This window comes from Meriones unguiculatus, chromosome 11 (genome assembly GCF_030254825.1).
Source record: "Meriones unguiculatus strain TT.TT164.6M chromosome 11, Bangor_MerUng_6.1, whole genome shotgun sequence".
Lineage (NCBI taxonomy): Eukaryota > Metazoa > Chordata > Mammalia > Rodentia > Muridae > Meriones > Meriones unguiculatus.
In genome coordinates this window covers 85,216,521-85,237,981 of record NC_083359.1, presented here as the reverse complement: position 1 = coordinate 85,237,981, position 21,461 = coordinate 85,216,521, and the positions used below count along the sequence as shown (strand labels likewise).

The window sequence follows — 21,461 nt, the reverse complement described above, 5'->3', positions numbered from 1 at the left end:
TTATGGGAGAGAAGGAAGGTTGGGGAGGGAGGGAGTGATGCATCTTGGGGCTTGAGAAGACTGTGTAGCACGTAGCCAATCTCGTGTGGTTTAAGAACTGAAAAGACTGAAGAAGTACATGAGCTAATTAGATCCACTGCTCTCAGCTGAACAAAGTTACGCCACACAAGACAGCCTGCAGTTAGCAACTTGAAGCTCATTTGGGGACAAGAATTTCATAACCTCCGTTAGGAAAACGTGGAGACTCAAAACTTTGAAGCTCAAGCTGGATTCCTGAAGCTGTGTCCATCCTCTCCAAACACCTAGGTGTCCACAAAACTTCATCACAATGTCACCTTCAGGCTATAACCCGAATGACTAGCCTCTGCTTTCAATTTGGTAAACTAGCCCGGGCTCTGGCTGCTATGGGGATGAAGTACCATGACTTGTTAGTGGCACTTGTTGTTAGGACCACACCCACCAAATGTTTGGAAAAGGAAACACAGCAAAAGTACAAATAACACAGGGCTAGATCTGGGTGGTACTAACTAGCATTCAAATTCAGATCTCAGCCAGGTTGGAGGCTTTTCTCTCTTACCAGTTCTACATCCCGGGATACAATGCCTGCACTTCTGCCCTACAGGGGTTCAGAGTAAGCAGCTTGGGGAGTTTAAGAAGGGGCTGAAAAAAAATGGATATTTCATTTTGCTCTGAAAACAGTGTCCTTTGCTTACAGAAGCTTTTCAGTTTCATGAGGTCCCATTTATTGATTGTTGCTCTTAGAGCCTGTGCTGTTGGTGTTCTGTTCAGGAAGTTGTCTCCTGTGCCAATGAGTTCAAGGCTCTTCCCCATTTTTTCTTTTAACAGGTTTAGTGTGCCTGGCTTTATGTTGAAGTCTTTGATCCACTTGGATTTTAGTTTTGTGCAGGGTGATAAGTACGGATCTATTTGCATTTTTCTACATGTAGACATTCAGTTAGACCAGCACCCTTTGTTGACGATGCTGTCTTTTTTCCATTGTATGGTTTTGGCATCTTTGTCAAATATCAAGTGTCCATAGGTGTGTGGGTTTATTTCTGGGTCTTCTGTTCAGTTCCATCGATCCACCATTCTGTTTCTATGCCAGTACCATGAAGTTTTTATTACTTTTGCTCTATAATACAGCTTAAGATCAGGGATGGAGATACCTCCAGAAGATCTTTCACTGTCTTCAGAACAAAACAACAGACTACAGATTGGGAAAGGATCTTTACCAACCCTATATCTGACAGAGGGCCAATATCCAGAATATATAAAGAACTTAAGAAATTAAACAGCAACAAATCAAGTAATCCAATTTAAAAAATGGGGTACAGAGCTAAACAAATAATTCTCAATAGAGAAACATCGAATGGCAGAGAAACACTTAAAGAAATACTCAACATCCTTAGTCATCAGGGAAATGCAAATCAAAATGACCCTAAGATTTCACCTTATACCCATCAGAATGGCTAAAATAAAAAACTCAAGTGACAACACAGGCTGGAGAGGATGTGGAGAAAGAGGAACCCTACTCCATTGCTGGTGGGAATGCAAACTTGTACAGCCACTCTGGAAATCAGTCTGGCACTTTCTCAGACAATTAGGAAAAGTGCTATCTGAAGATCCAGGTATACCACTCCTAGGCATATATTAAAAAGATGCACAAGTATACAACAAGGACATTTGCCCAACCATGTTTATAGCAGCTTTATTTGTAATAGCCAGAAGTGGAAACAACTCAGATGCCCCTCAGTTGAGGAATGGATACAGAAATTGTAGTTCGTTTATACAATGTAATACTACTCAGCAATTAAAAACAAGGGAATCATGAAATTTGCAGGCAAATAGTGGGAACTGGAAAAGATCATCCTGAATGAGCCTTCCCAGAAGCAGAAAAACACACATGGCATATACTCACTTATAAGTGGATATTAGACATATAATATAGGATAATCATACTAAAATCTGTACATCTAAAGAAGCTAAGCAAGAAGGAGGACCCTGGGTAAGATGCCTAATCTTCATTCAGAAAGGCAAATGGGATGGACACCAGAAGAGGGAGAAAATAGGGAACAGGACAGGAGCCTACCACAGAGGGACTTTGAAAGACTCTGTCCAGCAGGCTATCAAAACATATGCTGAGACTCATAGCCAAACTTTGGGCAGAATGCAGGGAATCTTATGAAAGAAGGGGGAGATAGTAAGACCTGGAGAGAACAGGAGCTCCACAAGGAAAGCAACAGAACCAAAAAATCTGGGCCCAAGAGTCTTTTCAAAGACTGATACTCCAACCAAGGACCATTCATGGGTATAACCTAGAACCCCTGCCCAGATGTAGCCCATGGCAGCTCAGTATCCAAGTGGGTTCCGTAGTAATGGGAACAGGGACTGTCTCTGACATGAACTCATGGGCTGGCTCTTTGATCACCTCCACCTGAGGGAGAGAGCAGCCTTACCAGGCCACAGAGGAAGACAATGCAGGTAGTCCTGATGAGACCTGATAGGCTAGGGTCAAGGGGAGGACCTCCCCTATCATTGGACTGGGGGAGGGGCATAGGAGAAGAAGAGTGTGGGTGGGATTGGGAGGGGTAGGGGGAAGGGGCTACAGCTGGGACACAAAGTGAATAAACTGTAATTAATAAAAATAAAATAAAAATTAAGAAAATGGATATTTTAATCCCCCAGTTCCCCCACATTAACTATATCCCCTTCTATCAGTTGGTGCCCCCTTCTCTCAGTTCAAAGGTCTCCAGCCTGACCATGGCCCTTTCTGTCATTGTGCATTCAGCACAACATATTGCCTGGCAATGACATCAATATTTGTGAACCTGGCAGAAGCCACAGACCATTCAGCTTCAAATACTTGCCTTCTCTTCTTGGCCTCATGAATACATTTCTGCTTACTCACAAGTTAAATAGTCCTCATGAATCTATTGAACATGCTAAGCTCTGAGCTGAGGTATGAAAACAGACTCTGAAGGAAAAGGCAGGTGACTCTCTAGTTTCCTGCCCATTACCACAAAAGTAACTTTATAGGTGACGTTAATGCTCTACCCAGGGACTCCCAGGGAGGGCAGTAGCCTTTCTACCTAAGGCTGAACCACCGCAATGCAATGTTTATGCCAGCACTTCCTGCTTACTCTGAATATAGATGAATATAGATTGTTCCTCAGGTAGCTTTTCTACTGAATTAACAAATATTAGGTTCCCGTGCTGCTGCCAAATATCCCGAAGCTTTCACTGAGCTCCAGAACTCCCCTGTCTCCATCCCAGCCCGAGCCACATTTCAGAAGGAATTCTGTCTTCCATCTCCTTCTGTTTCTTCTCCCGCCATTCCCTCCCCAAACACCTGCCATCGGTTCTCACCCCATTGCCAGCAGGAATCAGGTTTTATCGACGCCTGTATTGGTCCAAATCATGCTTGGTGCCACGTGACTCTGATGCCAAGGAATCTCACTCTCTAGCTCTCCTCTGCCTTCTCTGCAGAGACTGTCTCAAGCTTTCCAGTGACCATTGCTGTCAGGGCTTATCCTTTGGATGCTGTTGCTCCTTTGAGCTCTGTCTGCAGCCTCTCCTTATATTTTCTTGGGGTGATCTGGAGTCCCCTCAGAACTTCATTTATAACCTGGTTATGATGTCTCCTGAATATTTTTATCTAGCTCCATTCTCCCACCTAAAAGCGAAACTGCCCACCTGCTCTTTTGATGACACTAGGTAGATATTCTACAGACACCTCAGACTCCACGGCCGACCTCATTATCTTCCCAAACAAGCATCCTTCTTTCCTTACACTTTCATTCTTATTGAATGGCGCATTAGACATCGTACTATTCAATCCAGAAACCTTGAAGTCAGTCATAATCCCCTTCTTTTGTTTTTATTCAATTAACCACCTGTTTAGTTGGTTTTAGCCCTTAAGTATCTTTGGAATCTATGTAATTTTCTCCACCTCAGCTTCCCTGCTGTCTTGTTTTCTGGATTGGCACTAAAGCCCCATTACTATTTGCTATGGCTGTGGACTTGGCATTCTCTAATCCATCTTCCAGGGACAGAACAATCTTTTTTTTTTTTAATTAATTTTTAGTTAGCATAGGGAGCGACAGCATTCATTACAGCAGTTTTTGGTTGTTGGTTTTTTGAGACAGGGTTTCTCTGTGTAGCCTTGGTTGTCATGGAACTCACTCTGTAGACCAGGCAGGCCTTGAACTCAGAGATCAACCTGCCCCTTCCTCTGCCTCCTGAGTGCTGGGATTAAAGGCATGTGCCACCACAGCCTGACCCTTATTATGGCATTTTTATATATTATACTTTGTTCACAACCATAGACTGATATTGAAACCAGTACCTAAAATGCAAATTTGGGTCTGTCTCTCTCCCACTTAAATTACCATAGTGTCTCTTTACTTCCCTCAAGACAAAGTGTTCACAGGGCTCCCTGATCTGGCCCAGTCTATCTAGATTGGGGTACTGCATCAGAGCAAACACAATTCATCCTTAAACAGTGTGTGCATATGGTGATGGTTAGTCTCCACTGTCAGCCTGGCAGGATCTAGAACAGTGGTCCTCAACCTTCTTAACCCTTTAATGCACCCTTTGATACAGTTCCTCATGTTGTGGTGAGCCCCAACAATAAAATTACTTTCCTTGCTACTTCATGACTGTAATTTTGCTACTGTTGTGAATGGTAATACAAGCATCTGTGCTTTCCAATGGTCTTAGATGACCCCCCCAAGGGTCAAGACCTTCCCATTGAGAACCGTTGATCTAAACCATCATGTCCTCTGCTCTTTAAGTTCTAAAATGAATCTTGATACACCCATCTACACCCACTGTTTGGCTTTCCAATCCCCCTTTTTTCTCTGTCCTCAGAACTAAACTGGAGAACCTTCAGTGTCGTTCTTCTTTAACACTGTGCAATAACATTCTATCCGTCATCTCTAACATTAGGCTGTATGCTGGAAGTCAGAATCCACTTTTATGTCCCCAGAGCTTTGAATTCTGTATTCTCAGGTTTTGATCATTAAAAGAAAAGAATGTTTAAAGGCAAACAAATACATAAATTGTAATGCACAAAAAAATAGAAAATGAGCAAAAACATTGTTGTGTTGATATATCCACAATTTTATGATAGGCATGTTTGAATGGAGGCATGATTCATAACTGTAATAGCAGTGATAACAATAATATAGCTAACTTTCTGTTAAGCACATATCATGTGTGAGCATTTGTTGGAAGACCCTGCTATTAAGATCGCAGTCCACCACGTCCAGAAAGCTCTCAGCACAAAAGGGAGGGTACCCTTTCTCACAGGAGCTTCCTCTTCTCTGCCTGACCTTATCTAGAGAACATCTCCAGGCACAGACACCTGACGTCACTTGGAGGATGACACTTGCACAGAGCTTCCTACAAGTGCTCTGTGACTTAGCACATGAGCCCTGCTCCTTCTTCCTGCCCATATGATAATTAGGTACCATGTTATGATCAATCAGTCCTTCCTACCAGTAACCCTAAGAACCTTTATATACCTCACCCCTGAAACAATAAAATGAGCTGCCTCTCTGAACCGGATCCTGGAAATCTTATTTGTAGTGTACACAAACTCCATTTGTTGCTTCTTCTCCTTTTGTCCTCATGAGCCAGCAGCCAATAATCCTCCCGGGGATGGGGGGAGGAGGGTCACAATTGTTAGCATATTAATACTTCATATTCATTAACCAGTCTGATCCTCAGCATCTCTAAAAGGTGAGGGTAAGTTCATGGTTCTGGGAGTTTACAGAAGAGAGAAAAGTTAGTAATGCTAAGCTAGGGTAGGAATCCACGCAATGCTCTAAATGAGGATATGGCTTCTAGGTCTCGGTAAAAGCCACGGTTGTAGCTGGGTTTGTAGTCTTGGAGAAGAAAAGAGTGGGGAAACTGAGAAGAACTGGGAAAGGAACCCAGAGGAAAACCAGGGGAAATTGACACGAGGAAAACAAGGTAAAGAGTTTTAGAAAGCGAGAGTGTCAAGTATCCTAGAAATGACGAAAGAACTAAAAGAACCAAGGGGCAGGCTCTGCCATCTCAGAGGCAGCAGTTGACACTCAGCTAGTCACACTGGAGAGCCTAGGGAAGGGATGAAGAAGAGAGAATGACATTGCCTTCTCATGAGGGGAATTGGGAAGGAATGGAGAGAAAGAAAAAAGGCAGGGAGAGGTAAGGGAGATATTTTCATTTTTCTGTATAATATTTACCTGAAAATTATTCTTTTGTTGATTTTTTTTTTAACTGAAGGAAAGCCTTCAGTCAAGGAAGAATTGAAAAATAAAAGAGACCAGAGGAGACAGGGCAGAGCTGGAGGCCTGGGGCAGCAGAGACAGAAGGTGAGCCTGGGAAAGATGGCAGATCATCAGCAGAATGGGGGAAGGATGGATAAACTGATGACAAGGGGCCCAACTGAAAAATGTTCTCCCTGGACAGCCTCTGGAATTCCTATAAAATATGTTTCTGTAGTTAAGATTCCAGAGCCCTCCAGAAATTAGTCTTTGATTAATGAAGCACCAAAGAAAAATAGAAGAGACGTTTTCTTCCAATGTCATAGTTAATAGAAAAGCTAAATGCAAGGGATCAGACATATAGAGCTCCTCTGAATGGGTATAAGAAGCTGAATAGAAACATAACAAATTCATTCTGCCAGGGCGCACCTGGGTCTACCCAACTAGATCGCAAGCCCCAGGAAAGCGTGAGTTCACTTAGTCTGCACTCGAATTCACGGTGCCTACTTTAACGTCAAGCCCACAGAAGGTGCTTGCCTGTGGTTTGTAAGATGCATAAATAAAAATTCAAATACTGAAACTTTTTTTGTTTGGCTTTCTTGTCCAAGGTTAGAGACTGGCTGTGTGGGCATGTGACCTGTTCAGTTCCACAGGGCCCCATGCTCAGGGGAACTCCGGTTTGGTTTAAACTTTGTCGTCTCTGAAGAAATCCCACATTCCCCGTGGATCTTGGCATACATATTAAGTAGCTAGTGTTTGATTAAAAACATCACACATCTTAGCAAGAAGATAACAGTGAATATTTAAATGTTTTTGCAAGCCAACTTAAGAGGCTTAGGTATTTTCCTTCTACCATGTGGGGCCCAGGATGAAACTCAGGTCCTCAGGTTTGGCGTTAAGTACCGTTAGCCATTAAGCCATCTGGCCAGTTCACAATGTGGCTATTTTAAGTAAAGAAGATAATATTTTCCATGAAAAATTATATTTAAAATTGAAAGAAACAGAAGCTGTGTCTGGTGGCAAAGGCCTTTAATCCCAGCTACTTGGGAAGCTGAGACACAAAAATCACAATTCACAGTTGTCCTGGTCTATAGATCAAGTTCAAAGTTCTGAGAACTTGTCTCAGAATAAAAAATTAAATATAGACCAGAGGTGTAGATCAGTGGAGGCTTTTTCCCCCTTAACATGCATTAGAATGTAGGTTCTAACCACAATACAAAAAATAAATTAAAAAATGTATTTCAGGCTTACCTGAGGTGCTAGGTCGTGGCTTTTCTTTCTTAAAATATGGTTCATATTCTCTGTAGACAATTTTCTTGAAGGAAGGTTTAGAATTCAAACTAGAAATAAAATACAAAAACTAACTTGAAAGTCATATGTGATATCGATTCCCACCCCAGAAAAGGGGGTGTCTATGTGCTCAGATTTTGGATGTGAGTACAAAGATAGTATTGTATTGTCTTTCCAAAGCCCAAAGTTTTGTACATTTGGATAACAAGTGAAATCAATGGAATAATCATTGGTTTTTTTCAAAGATAGTCTGTCTCAATATTCATGCTTCCATGAATGCAAGCCTATGCTGCTCTCATTCTGCTTTTCAAAATCACTTTTTCTATAAAAGATGTTAAGGCCATCTTGCAAACTCAAACTTCAGGTATAAGTTTAAAAAATACAAGCCAATGAGAAGTACATATGTGAGCTGTTTTTCAATTGGATATCATTTAGAAAAAAAAAATTCTACTTTGATTATACAATTTCGTACTACTTGGATAATCAGATATAATTTAGAATTTTTTTTTCACTTTGATTATACAGTTTTGAACTACTGGAAAATGTGGTAAGTTGGTGTCTATTTATTGGAGCCTGATTCTAGTAGAGAGAACGGAGGCAGCAATAAGGCAACACTCTGGGATTCGTACTGGAAACAAACCAAAAACCTACACTGAAAAGACCAAGTAGCTTCCTAAGAAGCTGCAGATGATAAACATCGCAGCCGAGATCTTGAGGGTTTAACCATTTCCTCGATTTATCCAGACCCAGGAGGCTTCAGCTCCATTCTCTACTTCTAGAGTAAACGGAGTCAAGCATCTTGGTTACGGTGGTACCATATTTCACAGGGGTGATGGAAACCTTGAAGGAAGAGCCTCCTGTAGTAGTCTTCCCTACAGTGACTTATCCATTTTTTTCTTTCCTTAGCAGGGGAGACCTGCCCATGTAACACACTGTGGTTAGCTAGAGTTCTCCTGTTGGACATTCCATCTGAATGTGTTCATCCCCAACCTTTCGGCCTCTGGGTTATACCTACCTGTGCCCTATCCCAGGCAGGACATAGTCACCAAGTCTGAGTTCTAACCCTAAGCAGGAAAATTGGTGCTAGGAATAATGTTATATTCTTAAGGGGTTCAGTTAACGGCAGTTTCCAAAGAGTGTAGGTGTGGCTTACATTATCATTTTGAAAATGCAACCATTAAGATCGTTTTTTTGTGTGGTACTTCTTATTAGAATAATACCACGATAGAATGTAATGCTTTCCGGAATAACCCAGTTACAGCAACCACCACCACCACCACCACCACAATAACAAAAGGCTTTTAATGCGTTTATAATAAAATGTTACACATTGCTTTCAAAATATTACATTCTTTTTTGGCTGGCTGTTTTGGTTTTGCAATTGTAAAAGAGGAACATGTCTTTCACAATCGCTTAAACTTTGATGTCCAACTAAAAGAAACAATGAGTCAATTAGGAGGCTAGGTTTACCATCTAAAATAAAAACACCAGCTGCCGTTAATGTAGAGTAGAACCTATGATTTGGGTAACTTCAGGAAGGTTTGCATTTAGCCTTCCAATTAGCAATTTCTTTTTCAACTCAAAGGTAGGTTTGATAGTATTTAAACCTCTTCTTAGTTACACACGCTTCTGAATGGCTACATTATGTTATTACTAACATGAGTAATATTCAGGACAGACCAAAATATCCAGGATAAGCCATATTCCAGGAAGTGATTCCTCCAAAGTGAGTGGGGAAAAAAATGAAGCCAGGAATAAGTCAAGAGGAAGTGAAAATACAAGTGTGTCCTCTTTCCATGAACCAACGTTTTGAAAGTCAGTTATAGGAAGGTGACAAAATTATAATGAAGTACATGGTGAAATCTTTTTCTTTAGAAGATGAGCCTATGTCTACAAGGAATAACTATTATGTAACTAGAAAGTCCAAAAAAAAAAAAAAAAAAAAGCAAAAACAACAACAACAACAAAAAAAACTCCCCCCAAAAACCAAAAAACAAAAAAGCAGACTGTTAAAAGGCTGTAACCGAATGCGCAGGAACCGGTAAGAGGGCCCTGAGGCTGGTCATCCCAAACCATCTATAGACTAAAATAACAAACATGGTAGCAAACAGTACAGGGCGGGGGGCACCATTCATCCATTTTCACATTCTCACTGTAATAAATTATAGCAGTAGAGGCAAAATTTGTACCCATTATTCTCCTCTCTCTCTCCTTTCCTCCCACCCTCCCGCTGTCCTTTCTTACCTGCCTTCCTCCCTCTCTCCCTGCCTCCCTTCCTCCGTTTCTCCCTCCCCAGAAGCCCACCTGGATTCCATCCCGAGTTACCTGGGATCTGTGGGCTCAGGATGGTAGCTCCAGAGGGTGCCCTGAGCGGCCACGTAGAACTGCCTTACCCGCGCAGCCTCTGCCCGGTGGCTGCCCCAGCCCGCCCCGCTGGCGCCCAGGACCACCAGGACGAAGAGGCGCCGGCAGACTAGGAGCATGGCCCCTTTCCTGCCCTGCGGCGGCGGCGCGCTGCCACTGCCAAGCCAACAGCGCTCCGCGCTCTGTCGCTGCTGAGCGCTGTCTGGAGGACTGGGAGGCTGCAGGACAGTGCGTCTGTCCCCTGTGGCCGCTAGCTCACTCTGCCTCTCCTCCCTGCTGTGCCTAGTGTAGGCAGGGGCGTGCTGAGGTCACTCCCCGCTGTGGCCAGAGGCATTTATTAGAGGGAACCCTAGGGACTGTGTACTTGAGGGAGAGAAAAGGCAGCGCTGCTGGAAGTTGTGGCACAGGAACTGTACCCAAGGATCCCCACCCCATCACCAAGCAGCGTACCCCCTCTTCACCCTAGGTGGGAGCAGCAATCCCACCCATCCACCCTTACGGGGAGGGGAGGTCAAAGTTCAGGTTTGCCAGCCGGTATCTCCAACCGTCAGTAAGACCTAACACCCGTCCTCTGGTCCCAGGAAAACGACACGGTGCGGTTACCAGGCACAGAAAACGGCCAGGGGACAAGTCCACCAACAGCCTAGCATTCTGAATCGCCCTTCTACCAAAGCACAGGCCACCAGGTAAGGGCGTGTCACCAGCTCAAGCCCTTACAGGGCCGGGAGAACTCATTTGAGACCACAGTCGCTAGCTGGGTGGTCTTGGGCCGATTGTTTTCTCTCTCCAGAGTACTTTTAACATCTGCAAAAGAAGGATTGCAATTCTGATTTTCCTAGATCTGATTATCGGGAGGAGAAACACGGTTGTAAACTGGATGGTCCCCCCACTGCCTAGCTGGCTACAGCTTCCGGTCTTTTCCATGCGTGCTTCTGCTCTCCTGCTCCTTGGGGCCTTGTTTTTGAAGGTTCCCCAGAACTCTGTTTCTATCCATGCTTTATGCTTCCAGTACAGTGAATCATAATCTGGCAGTAAGTACCCAGGCTCCCCAGCAGCCTGCCTAACCCGACTCTGGCTTCTGTACCTTCGCTGATATTATTCAGTCAATTTAGAATGCCCCTTTCAAGTCAGGCACGATGGCACACGCCTGTAATCCCAGAGCACAGGGGCTGAAACAGGAGAATTTGAGTCTGAGGCCTGAGATCAGCCTAAGCTACACACTGAGACCCTGCACCAAAAAGAAATTATTAACAGGCACGTGCATGCATAACACATTGAAAAGATGACCCACACCCATTTTCTTCTCTCTCTGCTTTTGCGCTCTTCATAACGTCAGGTGTCCTGCTTTTGTTTCTGATTCTGGGTTCAAATGGACTTTTCTGGTTTATGAACTCCATCTATTCAGATCATATACTCCTTTTCACTACCCTTTATTAGTTTTTCAAGATTCTCTTGTATCCATAGCTAGATTTTAATCCATTCAGGAGCAGGAACAGCAATGCCTTACACTCCTGTGCACACACCAGGGACTCCCACGGTTGTCCAAATCCTCTGGGTGTTTTTTCAAAGTGCAAATTCTGACATGGGAGACAGGGTTGAGAGGTTGAGATCTGATACCTACTCTTGTGTCTGTCTGCTTCTTTCTCTCTCTCACACACATGTGTACACACACACAAATTAGATGCTATCAACAATGTATCTGAGAAAAAACTTTAAAGCAGCAAGTGTCTGCATTGCTTTCATTTTTTGCTTGCCTATCTGCTTTTGTGTATCTAGGCTACATGTGATCACTGAATTTCATTGCAGCACGGCAAGGTAACTGTTGGACTTCCTAATGTTTGCATCAATTACAGACAAGCCATATGTAATTTTCAGTGACTTTTTTATTAAATATGTAAATTAAATTACATATAAAGCAATCTGTTCTTTCCTGCAGAACAGTAATGCAATGAAGACCTTCTCTGATCTTCTGATTTTTTTTTTTTCCTGTGGACAGGGGACACATGACATGTATTTGCTGGCACACTGAAAGGTCCGGCTTTTATTTGGACAACTGTAACTGTGGTCGCATCGGTGGTAGACAGAGTGAGATACACAGACCTTACTGAACAAATCATGAAGAGCATGGCTCTTGGGAACGTTGAATTATACATTCAGACATTGGCCTTTGGAGGGAAGTTATGCAGTCAAACGTGGCCCCCTGGCTCTGGTCTCGATCTTCTGTGGTCTCTGGTACCATCTGGAAGTTTCTGTGAGAAAGTCTCAGCAGCAGGGGTAGAAACAACCACACAGATCGGGCGGAAGTCCCAGGAGATCACGCAGCCGGCGTTCCCTTAAGCTAGAGGTTTGCCTGCACTCCAACGCTCGCTCTCCAATCCCAAGAGAGAGCAGACCTCCGGTTCCCCAGAGTCGGGTGGCCTGGTGATTCAGACGCTCCAGGGCCGTGGACTAACTCCCGTTTTCAGTGACAGCAAGGTCAAAGCCACAGACCACAGCAGAAACATTCGCTCCTGTGTCTGTGGCTGCGCTGGAGGAAGGCGAGGGGCGGAGCAGGAAGGGGTGGGTGGAGAGGTGGGAATGTCCACAGTCCTTTCGCTGCTTCCGTTCCTGTCCGATTAATTATAGAGAACCGCAGCAAAGGCTGTGGGGTTAAGGTCAAGTCTGACAGGAAGCTTGGTATCTGCGTGCGGAATCCTGAGAGATTGAATGAGGCGATGGGAGACCGGGTCTCTGAAAACGAAACAAAAGTAATTAAACTATCTTTTCGTTAAAGAGAGATTTTTCACCCCTGGTGTTCGAGAGAGCTGCCTCTTTTCTAAGCTCTACCCTGTCTACCAGCCGGAAGGGGGGGAGGGCTTTTCATTACACTATTAGAAAAGATGGTTTCACACGATTTCTGTTCAGGTAGCAGGATTCTGAGGCAAGCCCACGCTGTTGGCACCACTTGGCTGCCAACACTGAGGTCTCACACGTCCTGGAGCAAGTTATGCCGCCAGAGCCTTTCATCTCCGAGGGAATGGAAATGCCTGGGTGAACTCTCTTGTCCCCCCACTGTCACACATACTTGTTGCCAATGTGGTTTCCATCATGGCTTGACATCGGAATACACACTTAAAGTTTAATACATATGATATAAAGAAGATTCAAGCTTTACATTCTCGCCATTTCCCCCCCAGTTCTATTTTCTTCAATAATATCCCCGTATGGAGCTCACCTCAAGGGGTTGGGTCATATGCAGCATTAGTGAAGACTCCGTACGTTCCAAGGTGGCTGAAGATGACAGAAACACAATGATGATCTACTATGAAATAAATGCTCACTTTTCCAAACAGCCAGCTCCCAGTGTCTCTAGCAACAACCTTTTTGCCACCTACCCCGAATTCTATTTTAATAAGAAAAGCACATGGGAAAGCAACTCTCAAGGTCCCGCTCAGAGCTCTGGGTAATTTGATTTGCACTTTGTCCTCAGACATTTTCACGGTACTGGGAATGGAACCCAGGGCCTCATGCATGCTGGACGAGTGCTCAACCACCAAGCCACATCCCCACCCCAATACACACCATTGTTGCTATTAGTTTCTGTGCAGAAAACCTAAATTACCCCATAAAGGGTTGCAGGCTCTTCCTGATAAGAAGAAACAGTTACAAAATTCTGAGCCTTGCTAACTGATCCTTGAGCAAGGGCTTCTACAGAATGATAGTACTGCCCCCTACAGTCGGTTTGGGATTTTCAGTCAGGAATGTTACATAGTTCAAAAGCACAAGCTACAAAAGCTTTGTCCTAGATTCCCTGTGGCTTTGAATAGCACTATTCAGACTTAAAGGCTGCCTGGAACTTAATTACTTCAGATGAAGAGAGTAAGTGGGCTTTTCATTTTTTGAAATGTCATTGCCTCGGGAATTGCACCAATACAGTATTTTCCCAGGAGCACACTGTCTCTTTCTGAGCCGTCACTCATGGAGATTTACAAAACGTCAACGGTCTCCAAGCGTTTACTAGTGTGACCCTACAGCTTTAGCTTTCATACATCACTTGGCCATTTTATTTTCATCTTTTAAATACTGTAATGAAGGTTTCTATGGATTGTTTTTAACCAGTGAGGTAAGGAAACATGGACCCACAGTAAGACCTCAGAGAGAAAGACCTGAAAAACAGAGGGGAGAGTCCAGGGCCTAAAAAAATCCCTACATGTTGATTTTTAAAACACCATGTTTGGCTGGTATATATTACCTGTATGCTTTTTCTCAGGACAGGAAAAACAGGGCAGAAGATTTATTACAGAGAGGAGGAAGATTTGCACACGTTCCTTCTGACACAGCAAGTTAGAAAGACAGACTAACAAAATTTGTTCTTAGGCTGGAGAGATGGCTCAGAGGTTAACAGCACTGGCTGCTCTTCCAGAGGTCCTGAGTTCAATTCCCAGCAACCACATGGTGGCTCATAAACTACCTGAAATGAAATCTGGTGCCCTCTTCTGGCATGCAGGTGTACATGCAAACACAATTGTATACACAATAAATAAATCTTACAAAAAAAAATTGTTCTCACACAGAATATTTCTGGCTTACCTGTGAGGGCTCAAGGGGCACTTTCCATCATCTGAAATAAGCGAGAAACCATGAATAAAAGTAAACAATGAGGTGAAAAGTCCCTGTGTCAGAAATTACTGAAGAAAGCTAGGAGTCTTGTTTTCAGCTATGTTTGTTATGTGCAGAAAGGTGGACAGTACTTGCTTTAGGGTAAAATGATAATATTATCATACTTAATTGCAAAGTCCTCTTGCCTTCTTTTTCTTTCTTTTAAAAAAATTTTATATTAATTACAGGTTATTCACTTTGTATCCCACCTGTAGCCCCCTTCCCTCATCCCCTCCCAATCCCACCCTCCTTCCCTCATCTCCTCCCATGCCCCTCCCCAAGTCCACTGATAGGGGAGGTCCTCCTCCCCTTCCATCTGACGCTAGCCTATCAGGTCTCATCAGGACTAGCTGCATTGTCCTTTTTAATTTTCAAAAAAACTCATAAAAACAAAACAATCTCCTGAAAAAACAAAAACAAAAACAAAGCAAGCAAGCAAACAAACAAACAAAAATCACCCTGTCCTCATGTCTCTGAGGTCTCCAGCATTGGTACTTGAGGGCTCTCTATTGCTGCATCCAGATTTTTAGTCCCTTGGTCTTCGACTAGCATGCTATTTTTATAAATCAACCCATAACACCACTACAGTGGATGCTTTCCTCTTCCCTCCCCATAATGTATCTCCTGTCTTAATCTAAACCACAGACTGATAGTTAAACCTTTGGACATGGCTGCAGCACTGCCCTGGTACTTGACAAAAGACCATTTTGACATTGGAAACCAAACTGGGTTGATTCCAGGAAATGCCACCCCCCAACTCATATATTTATTTATTGTTAGAGATTTAGAAGAAGGAGAGGCTGTTGGTATTTTTCTAACCTCGAATTTGTACAAAAACTGAAGGGTCAGTATGCAGTTCCCGACATGATTCCAGAGATTAAGGATTAGGTCTTAGGAACTCTTCCTTTTGCCTTCTTGGTCTGATTAAGTGAGCATACATTTTCACGGAGGAATTCTTCATAACTAGCATCACCTCTCTCCCACCAGCAAGAAATTACCCTTTGCTTTCACCAATCTCCCACTCACAGGAGGTTGTGTGCAAGAGTGTTGGAGAAACACACTCAATGCAATGGAGGCTTTGTGACAGGAGGGCACAGGACATTCCATGTCATGAGCAATAAGTATTAGTTATTGGAATGCCTCAGTGGAAAGAGAGGTCTGGAGCAGTCTAATATAGCCCCTTTCTATTATCTAGGTTTGAGCATCAGTTGGTTCTCAGTGCCCTACCTACTTTTTATAAGGAACAGTAAGAGCCTCCTTAGTTTATAGAAAAATGTTCATGAAGCCAGTGAACCGAGCAGAGCAGATTGAGTCAGAACAGACTGAGAAGAGATGTTTGCAAATCTAAGTACTGGGCGTTTCTTTTCTGTTATGTCTGGCCTAAGTTCTCTGACAACAGGCCAAGAAGCTTCTCAGTCAGAGTCTTCATTGGTTTGGTCATTCTCAGGTTTGAATCTTCGCCACCCTCACACACCTGCTGGAGAGGGTTTTTAAGAGCGTTTTCAGGACGCTACTGAAGCAGTGACTTCTCACCCCTCAGCTCTTCCTCCTCACTGGTCTGTGGGTCCGGAGGGTTCAGACACTCTTAAACTCATCACTTCTCTCTACTGTCTAACGCGCTCACGGTTCTCATGCACAGTTTTCTCTGCTAGAACTCCATTTCACCTCCCCACCCTGGCCAGGTCCTTTAACTTCAGAGCTAAGCCTGAGAGAGCCTTTGTGGTGTGCCAGTCTGACCTAAGAAACATTCATGACTCCATGGTCTCGTAATGTCTATACTATATTTTTATTCTTAAAGGCAGACTGCACTTAGGTATGCGAACTTTTAACTTACCTGTCTCTCCTTCAGTGGGAAGCTACTATAGCTTCCTCAACCTCAGGTACCACCACTGTTGGCCCCATTGTCTGAAAAGGCTTATTTGCAAATGTCTATTAAATGGGGTGAGTGAGGGAAAGGGGCCTGACATGTTTACAATTAATTTTGGTGGTTCCAGGGGCCCTCCGACGCTCCATCAGAATTTTAAGGGGAGGCTTTGGAAGACGTTATATGTAATGGCTGGTGGCAGAGCTCAGTGCAGTGGTAGAGCACTGGCTTGGTATGCAAAAGGCGTGCATGCGCACACGTGCACACATACGCCCACACAAAGAAAAATTTAGAATTTCTGTATTTTCATAAGTTCCTGCAGGTGATTCTAATGGACAGTCAGGGCTTTCACAAACTGTTGCTACACAGAAACTGCTGACTTGATCACTTCCCTCCAAAACCACACACACACACACAAATGAAGAAGGTTCCTTCGTCTTTACCTTTCTTTCTGAGACGCTTTCTGAGCAGAGCCAGGAGGGTCCCGCCTACTGCCAGACCTGTTGTGGAAGCCACCCCAGCGCCCAAGTAAGTCAGAGCTTCCTGCATCGTCAGTGGCCCTGCTAAAACATAAACGCACATGCTCCACGTGAGTGGAGTGAGCAGAGACCAGCCATCCCTCCCGAGGCATCCCAAGAACTGAGACAGGGCTTCAAGTGGCCTGCTCAAAGGGCCTGCCAATGCCAATAACCCGGCAGGAAAGGTCTCCGCGTCAGGAATCCGCTGCCACTGAATAGGAAGCAGGGCTTAAATGTTTTGACTACTTTTGCTTAAAAACCGTGATTTCTAAAGTGAACAAGGTAAAGATCCCCTGAAAGGAATTCATTAGCAGATACAAACAGCCCGTGCGTGGCATCTGGGTAAGTGAAAGAAACGATCGGGTAATTTATCTTCATCAACCAAAGAGTTGGATGTGTAACGGAAACAGTCATAACTGCTAAGGGAAAGTAAGGGAGGAAGAAGTAGGGAGCTGAGATAAATCTTGCAAACAGGTGGAGTCTAATTAAAAGACTTGAGGCGCTTTTAGAGGCAGATGCAAATAACGGTCTGAGATAGCAAATTAGGACTCCGAGTGGAACGCCTCCGTTAACTTACTTTGAAGTGTCAAGGTGTGTTGAGCAGAGATTATGAGAGGTGGGAAAATTTTAGCCTCACAGATCTAAAGAACGCAAAGGAACGGCAGGGCTCCACACAGCCACCAGCTTCATCCCAAGGGCTCTGTATAAAGCCAGGCATCCTTTGGCGCTCATAGCGAAACATTCCTCGAGCAAGGGGGCAGTGAAGGGAGGCAAGGCCGCCATGAGAGACATGCAGGAAGGAAAGAGGAGCTCTGTTTTCCATGTCAAGGTGATGTGCTAAGCCACACGAGAAAGCGCACCTTGGCAGGTCGGCACGGAAGCTGACCAGTGGCCATTCTCTCGGCACGTCGCCCTTGCAGAGCCATTCAGTGACTGCCCCTCTGGGCAGTGGAAGGTGCAGGTTGATCCGTAGCTAAAGTCCCCCCAGGGATTGGAACAGTTCTTCACGACTGCTGTGTCCATGCGCAGTTCTGAGCATCTGATGGCTGTAGGGGTGGGGAGGGAGCGCATGAGAAAGAGATATGGGGACGGAAGGCAAACACGACTCTGGTTTGCTTTTAACTTGACTGGCATTGTCAGCGGATGGAATAGATGGGGAAGGTCATAGAGGGGGTCAGTGACACCCAAGAGTACACAGCGGCTCTTCCAATAACACCTCACCAAAACAGTCACTGAAATACTGCTAGCTGAAGGACCAGGACAACCCATGGCATCATAAAATACATATCTGCTAATGCACTGATCTGGTCTCCAAAAAGCTTCTTCACAAAATTTGCCCTCCAAAACCACTATTGAATCTGAATCTGTGTGTTATTATTAATACATCTTGATTCACTGCCTGTGACAGCATGCGATCAACAAAATACTTTAGTGTTTTTCGCAGCTGGGCACTAGGAGTTTGGAAGAAGGGGAAACCACAATCCCCTTTAAACTATTTTTTTTTTCAGGTAACTTTAGACTATTCTCCATAAGCTGTGGCTAGCAAACGAACCTTGGTAAATCAGATTTAACTCGAATACGAGCTGCAGCGTTTCTTTGGCTTGGGGTTGTTGTGGATTTCATGAAGGAGCGCGTGCTTGCTGTGGTTGTGAGGGTTGGGTTGAATTTAAACAGGCAGATGCATAGGATGACTAACTCAAGTACCCCAGCAAGACAGCTTCAGAATCCCCTGCCCCTGCCCCTGCCTACTCACCCCTGCACGTGGGCGTCACTGCTGTCCATTGTCCTGAAGTCCTGCATTGGAGCGAGTTGGCGCCTCTCAGTGTAAATCCGGTTTTGCACCCAAAGTAACAAGTGGTGTTGGGACCAAAGCTCCCCAGCGGGTGGCTGCAGGACATTGTTCCCTGTGCAGGCGTAGTGAGAGCGGGACACTGCACCTCTGGGAAAGGAACTGATGTTCCACCTGCCATGAGGAAAATATTTCAATTTAAGGTCTTCAGTATGTTTGCAGGCAAAAGGATAATGTCTGAATCGAGACTGTCATGAACTGGGTGTGGAAATGCCAGCCATCCCAGTAATCGCCTGTAATCCCAGAGTACTCAGGAGGCCGAAGCAGGAGGATCTTTGTGAGTCTGAGGTCAGCTTGGTCTACAAAGTGAGTCCAGGACTGTTGTGAAATAACCGCCTCCCGTTTCTCCCATAACAGGGAAGCTATGAAAAATCTATTAATCTCAGGTAGGAAAAATGGGATGGGGAAAATTATTTAAGGACTAAAGGGATGGCTTGGTGGGTGAGAGTACTTGTTTTGAAAGCAAGGGGACGTCAGTGCAATGCACAGGACCCACATAAAAGCCCAGGATGGCCAAGTGTGTACCTGAAACCCCCGTGTTGGCAGGAGGAGACAATGTTGCCTGGGGACTTGAGAGCCAGTCAGCCCAGCCAAGAAGGTGGACTTCTGGTTCAGTGAGAGCCCTTGTCTCAGAAAATAAGGTGGGGGCTAATTCACAGAGGAAGACACCCACCAGCCTCCTCTGGTGTCTGCGTGCACATGGGACTCACAACCACTCACACATCGCATACACACACCCCACACACAAATAAAAAAATGACTTAGAAGAGGTGGTATTAAAAAGCTCCCCTTAAAAACCACTGTCCTGACTTAGGAAGGAGAGGAGTTGGTGTCACTGTTAGTTTTTCAAGAGGAGGCAGCAGGAGAGCTGCCAGGGAGATCTAGCAACACAACAGACAGCCACATCACGGGCAGACAACTGCCCGAGCTGCCAGCTTTGTCGGGACATGTAATGTTCCCCAGCCCAGGGTCAGTGTGAAAGATGAAGAAGCAACGTCACTGGCTTGATCGGAAACCTGCGGCATGACAGGATGAAAAGGCCTGCTCTCTCCGCATCTTGATTCCTTGTTGCACACAGCTGGGCCCCTAGCCGCCACCCAGCACTGTCAGCAATGAAGTGCAAAGCACCACTCACTTGGCCCAGCAGAGATCTTTGAGATAAATGGGCTTGAGAGACGTGAGCAAAATTTTCTTCCTAAGGATCAGTGTATCTTTTGTCGCTTCTTAGAAAGTTTTAAAACCCACAACTGTGTTGAACGCACTTCGCTAAGCCTGTAATGTGTCCTGGCCACATTTAAGCTAGCTATGTGTTACCACTGTGCACAACTTGATGAAGTGCAGCCTCCCTGCCGAGGACATCGTTACCTTTGCAGGTTGGTGGAGGAGCTGACCATTTTCCGGAAACTGTGCACTCCACGTCCTTCGACCCCTCTAGCTCAAAGTCCTTGTTACAGAAGAAGCGGCAGGTGGAGCCAACACCAAATTCTCCGTGAGCGTGCAGACAATCCAGGCTGCCTTGTTCTGGGGCGGAGATTCCCGGACACTTGATGGCTGGAGTATCAAATGACAACGTCCCGATTATCTATGCTTATTCAGACATTCTGTGTTTCCCAACGTTTATTTTTTCCACGGTTGACAAATGGTTATGGACTACCGAGTCGGGCATTTGCTAAGCAGTGGGCATTCCAGGATGCATAAAAATGCTCCCTTAAGGAGGAGGGAAGGATGGGTTTGCAGAAGGGAGTGTAGGGACAGGTCATGAGGATATGAAAGTCAAGTACTCAGTCTCAATAAAGCAGCTGGCAGGGCTGGGCTGCCCGGTGGGTACAGTGCTTGCTCTTCAGGCAGGAGGATCTGAGTTTGGATCCTTAGCACCAGTGTGAAAGCTGGGCAGAGGCTCCTGAAACATCAGCACCCGGAGACAGAAAAGCAGATTCAGAGGGCTCATCTGCCAGCCAGTCTAGCTGAAGTGGTGAATGCCGGGTTTAGTGAGGGACTTTGTTTCAGGAAGTAAGGTGGGAAGTGATTAAGAAAGACACCTGAAGATGGTGTCTAGTCTACACTCACTCACTCACACACACACACACACACACACACACACACAAACATAAAGGGGAGGGGGCGGGCTCAGTTTCCTCACTTCCATCCTCTGTTTGAGAGACATTTCAGCCTCCTCCTGTTCTTACTATCTTCTCCAGCTGGACACAGTCTGAGATTTCATTTCTGCCCTCCCTCCCGGGTTGAACTACTTCCTTTAGATGTCTTCCTATCTCCTCAACACACCTAAAACCATACAGACTCCCTCTCTCTGAGACACTTCCTCCATTTGGACTCCGAAGCTGATTAAAAAAAAAAAAATTCTATCATAGTTCCATGCCAGCGGAAAACTCAAATCTCCCAGTCAAGGCACGTAAGTTCATGGGAAGTTCCTAGCTGCTCCTGGCTCACAATGCCCTGTTTCTTTCCACGTCTGATTGCTAAGTCCCACCCATTCTCCAGGATGCAAGCCTGGCGAGGCCTCTCTCATGCTGTTGGCAGTCACCACAGGTGAAACAGCTTTCTGTGAGCTCATCAACTTGTTGTCGGAACTCAAACACCGAGTCACCATCCCCTGCTTCTCCTTTAACCACTGTATGTGAAGCTTCTGAAACCCCCGACCATTCATCTTGTCTAACATGATTCCCACT

At 44.9% G+C, this 21,461-nt stretch overlaps 2 protein-coding genes and 1 long non-coding RNA gene across 5 annotated transcripts in view; 1 reads left to right on the top strand and 2 right to left on the bottom strand.

Moving 5' to 3' along the window:
- F5 (coagulation factor V) overlaps positions 1-10,146 on the bottom strand; it is a 66,884-nt gene extending 56,738 nt beyond the window's left edge. Inside the window, exons 1-2 of the mRNA XM_021639421.2 lie at positions 9,867-10,146; positions 7,503-7,591 (exon numbers count right to left, since the gene is read on the bottom strand). Coding sequence (XP_021495096.1) covers positions 7,503-7,591; positions 9,867-10,024 — 247 coding nt within the window. The 5' untranslated portion in view covers positions 10,025-10,146. The remainder of the gene's footprint in view (positions 1-7,502; positions 7,592-9,866) is intronic.
- Positions 10,147-10,441: 295 nt separating this feature from the next.
- On the top strand, positions 10,442-14,444 carry LOC132646386 (uncharacterized). Its single transcript, XR_009584619.1, has 2 exons — positions 10,442-10,591; positions 11,902-14,444. It is a non-coding gene; the product is annotated as an uncharacterized LOC132646386 (long non-coding RNA).
- Selp (selectin P) overlaps positions 11,771-21,461 on the bottom strand; it is a 36,629-nt gene continuing 26,938 nt past the window's right edge. For 2 of the 3 annotated variants that reach the window (XM_021639425.2, XM_060364599.1), the window contains 7 exons: positions 20,140-20,325; positions 18,679-18,888; positions 17,786-17,971; positions 16,851-16,970; positions 14,475-14,505; positions 13,120-13,175; positions 11,771-12,635 (listed from right to left, as the gene is read on the bottom strand). In XM_021639425.2, coding sequence (XP_021495100.1) covers positions 13,121-13,175; positions 14,475-14,505; positions 16,851-16,970; positions 17,786-17,971; positions 18,679-18,888; positions 20,140-20,325 — 788 coding nt within the window. In that variant the 3' untranslated portion in view covers positions 11,771-12,635; position 13,120. The remainder of the gene's footprint in view (positions 12,636-13,119; positions 13,176-14,474; positions 14,506-16,850; positions 16,971-17,785; positions 17,972-18,678; positions 18,889-20,139; positions 20,326-21,461) is intronic. The other variant, XM_021639426.2, reaches the window with a different exon arrangement.